At 40.3% G+C, this 3,745-nt stretch overlaps 1 protein-coding gene across 1 annotated transcript; it reads left to right on the top strand.

Annotated features, from left to right (window-relative positions):
* Nucleotides 1–2,741: 2,741 nt before the first annotated feature.
* Nucleotides 2,742–3,506, top strand: LOC145812989 (uncharacterized). The gene has a single exon (XM_082908245.1). It carries the CDS (start codon nt 2,742–2,744, stop codon nt 3,504–3,506), a length of 765 nt encoding a protein of 254 aa, XP_082764371.1.
* Nucleotides 3,507–3,745: the final 239 nt, after the last annotated feature.

The following is a 3,745-nucleotide window of genomic DNA, read 5'->3' as shown; positions in this document are numbered from 1 at the left end:
GTTTAATTTTCTAACTGCAAAACAGAATGGTTCCGGCAGCAAAACAGATGAATTTTTTGGGCGAAGATTCATGTTCATGCATACGCATTTCCTCGCTTTCTGTGGCTTGTAAAATTAGTGCTTGAATAGTAGTGTGTTGTACTTAATTACTTAGATTCCTTCCAATTTGTAATAATTACTTATTTATTCATTTGGATTTGTAATAAGTAGTTAACTCGAACACTTGGACATTCGGACCCTCTTGCATGAGGGAAAACTTGTAATAATGTGTGTATGTCTTCCAACCCCATTTTTTTCTCCCTTTTATTTACCCGCTTATAATGGTAGCATCATATTTCACACTTTCATGTCATTGCCATGCTTAAAGTATCCATTTTTGCATGCATTTGGTTTGGAGCATCATTCTAACATTGTGATTATTTATTTATTCGAATATGTGCTTCATTGCATGCTATCAAATTGATTCACATGCCATACTAGTAGACGAGCCTATTAATTGCATTTTGCATGTGTTGCACTAGGCATGTCATATTGTTTAAGAACATGCATTTTTCTAATTATTTTGTCTTTCTTTGGCTTGCTTGGAGTACTAGGTGAGAATTTATTGCTTTAGCATGTTACATGCGTGTGATTGTTGCCATATCGAGTACATTTACCATGAGGCTAAGTACTTAAGTGATATACCTCTCGAATGCTGGTGGATGAAGGTTTTTTCGCTTAAATTGGATGATTTTGATTAATGTACATATGAGATCACTTTTTAAAGTGGTACATATTCAAACATTTTTTTAAACAAACATGAAATCAAAGCGTTACAAATTTTGCGAATTAGCTTATACTTGTGTGCATCACCAAGTAAAGATAGCATTAATAATCAGAACAAGAGCATATACTGTACATAAGAATCACATCATGATTTTTAAAGGCCGATCTTTGATCGGGTGACTGGGGTGCTCAATTCATGACCTTCCCCTCTTATACCTAAGTTCCCGAGCCAAGACACTTTGGTGATGACGGACAAGTGGCCTTTGGCATGAGTCACGGGTTTCTTAAATTTCCCAAAAACATTTAGGTGGCGACTCTGAAATCTAGCAATGCAGTTGATTTTTGGCTTTTTTTTTTTTATTCAAAATCGATTTTTGAAAAGATTTGCCAGATTTGGACTAATTAGTGTTTATCTATTTCACATTGCACGTGTGAAATCAGATTCAGAACCACGAGAGTCTGAACTGTAGGGCTAATCGTATCCGAGAAGAGTATGAAAAACAAGGTACAGTTTCTAGTGACTCTGTTGGGGATTTAGAGAACTTGACTTGAACTTCATGATGTGATATGTTATTACCAGGTATATGTTCTTTGCATCGCATTTCCATTGTTACTCTAAGTCACTGTGTTTTCCATCTGCTATTCCTGGACGACTTGTCAGAGGCTTGCCTGAAAAGCTTGCCAAAAGGCTGGCCGGTCGTGGGATCTGCCATGTTAGAAACATAACCCTCGGATCAGGATTACTATTATATCGCTTGATCCTCCTTTCACTTCTTGGTGTTTGGTGTGAGAGATATATTAGGTAATCTTGCTAAGGTATCTCTTTTGACCATTTGGCATAGATACATATAGGTGGTGTTTGGGAAGTTTGTGTGTTGGGTTTTTTTTGATGTTTTCCACTAAAAGACACTTTTTGCAAAACCAAAAAAACAAATCCAAACAAAATATTACATCCAGCCCCATAATCATTTCACTTTTTCTCTCACAAACATCACATCCAACCACAAAAAAAAATCCAACTATCTTTCCAAACACCAAAAATTTTTTCTCCAATAATATCCTACAACTAAAACAACCTATATAAAAGTCCACTTCCCAAACACCCACATAGTAAAGCCATAGTGACTATTCCAAACTAGGACAGGATGCTTATCCTTACACAGGATTGCGTGAAACTACTTGTTTGAATTAGTGAAACCCTAGATCATGTCAAAATCTAGGATAGGGTAACCCTACCCCCTCATAAGGATGTTTTGGTTCTTTTTACCTGGTATGTGCTTTTATAGTGAAACTGTATAGGAATGCATCATATCAGCAGTACAATTTGTTATCAATTTTGAGGCAGAGTTCAGTTCAGCTATGATCATAAACTGTTATGACTTGGGCCGAAGTGCAGTCTGATTTTAATTGCTTTTCTTTTTTTCTTCTGCTAGGTAGTTTACAGTCATAGCTTCAGAGAGACCCGCTATCCCCCAAATTGTGTGGACTCGCTCTGGCAAGCTTTGCAAAACTCGAGACCTTGTTGGTGGTCAGCCAGTGTTAGTCTCTCTTCCATCGGTTGTTCGACGAAGAAGGGACAAACAGTTATCAGCACCAACACAGAGCACTCCGCAGCACCCAGTCGTTCCCACACATTCAGTTCACTAGTACCCAATTCACCCATACTTGCAATGGCATAGAATATCAAAGAAGTTACCGCCATGATAGCAGCATTCTAGAGAAGCATGGATACCGTGAATCAAAGGATAGGCGCACAAGATGAAATTATTGCTGATCTACGACGCTCGTCTAGTGCATCTGCATCAACTGTTCATCCAATCCCGGCTGCCTAGCTGAATCCTGATCCGCCTCCATCGGTTAAAAACCCACAGGTCTTGGGTCCTTAGGAGATTTTCACACCGGCTCTAGCTTACAGGCCTCTAGCACTGCCCCATGGGGGACTCCTTCCTTTTGATATCAACGATATTGATCCAGCCATGATCCAGATTTCCAGGCTAAAGAAGGTGCCCAAAAATTCCCAAGGCTTCAATTACATTCCTGATATTGAAGATCGTTATATCGAGGCCTTAGTCAGGTTGCCAGAAAAATTAAAGATGCCTCACATTGATAGATTCGATGGAAGTAGGGATCCAATTGTGCATGTTCACTTGTTTTTGGATGTACTGAGGCCAATGGACCTATCTCAGACTCAGAAACTTTCGTTGTTCGGAAGAAATCTGTCCGACGTGACGGTCATCTGGCATACTAAGTTAGAGGATTCTATTAAGCAGAATTGGAAGGAGCTGTCTGAGGGGTTTGTCAACCAATATTCATATAACACTCAGATAGAGGTAACCATCAGTGAGCTAGAAGCAACTACCCAGAACCCCAAAGAACTTTTCATCGACTTTATCGCTAGATGGAGAGCAAAGGCAGCTAGGATGACAAACAAACCCTCTAAAATGGAGCAAGTCCAGCAAGTGGTCCAGAATCTTGAGCCAGATATGTTGCAAAGAATGATAGTGGCACCACTTTCTATGTTTCCTTCTCTATTTGAGTTGGGGGTCCAAATTGAAAGTGCATTCAAGAATGGTATCATCCATAGAACCAGTGAACCTGCAAGAAGGCCATTCACCAGCAATACCAATGCTAATAGTAGCACTATTCCATGGCCTGTAGATGCAAGTACTATCGCCACAGCGGCCAAAATGGCCGATCCCTTCACCACCGCTACAACTTCACAACCTACCGGCCCAAACTGAAACCAAAGAACCTTTACGCCATCCACATAAGCCCAACCTGTGCTCTTAAACTACTAATGGACAAGGGGCACCTCAAGCCCCTCGACCCTCGACCTCTCTCTGACCCACTACCACCTAGCCATGACCCCACCCAGTACTGCATTTTGCATCAACAACACGATCACCCCATCGATCGTTGATACCACTTGTGTCATGAGATCTAGGATCTCATTGATAATAAAATTATAGCCCCACCAGCC

This window comes from Camellia sinensis, chromosome 15 (assembly GCF_055761805.1).
Source record: "Camellia sinensis isolate YWXY chromosome 15, ASM5576180v1, whole genome shotgun sequence".
NCBI lineage: Eukaryota > Viridiplantae > Streptophyta > Magnoliopsida > Ericales > Theaceae > Camellia > Camellia sinensis.
The sequence above is the reverse complement of the archived record's forward strand: the minus strand, read 5'-3'. Positions and strand labels throughout refer to the sequence as shown.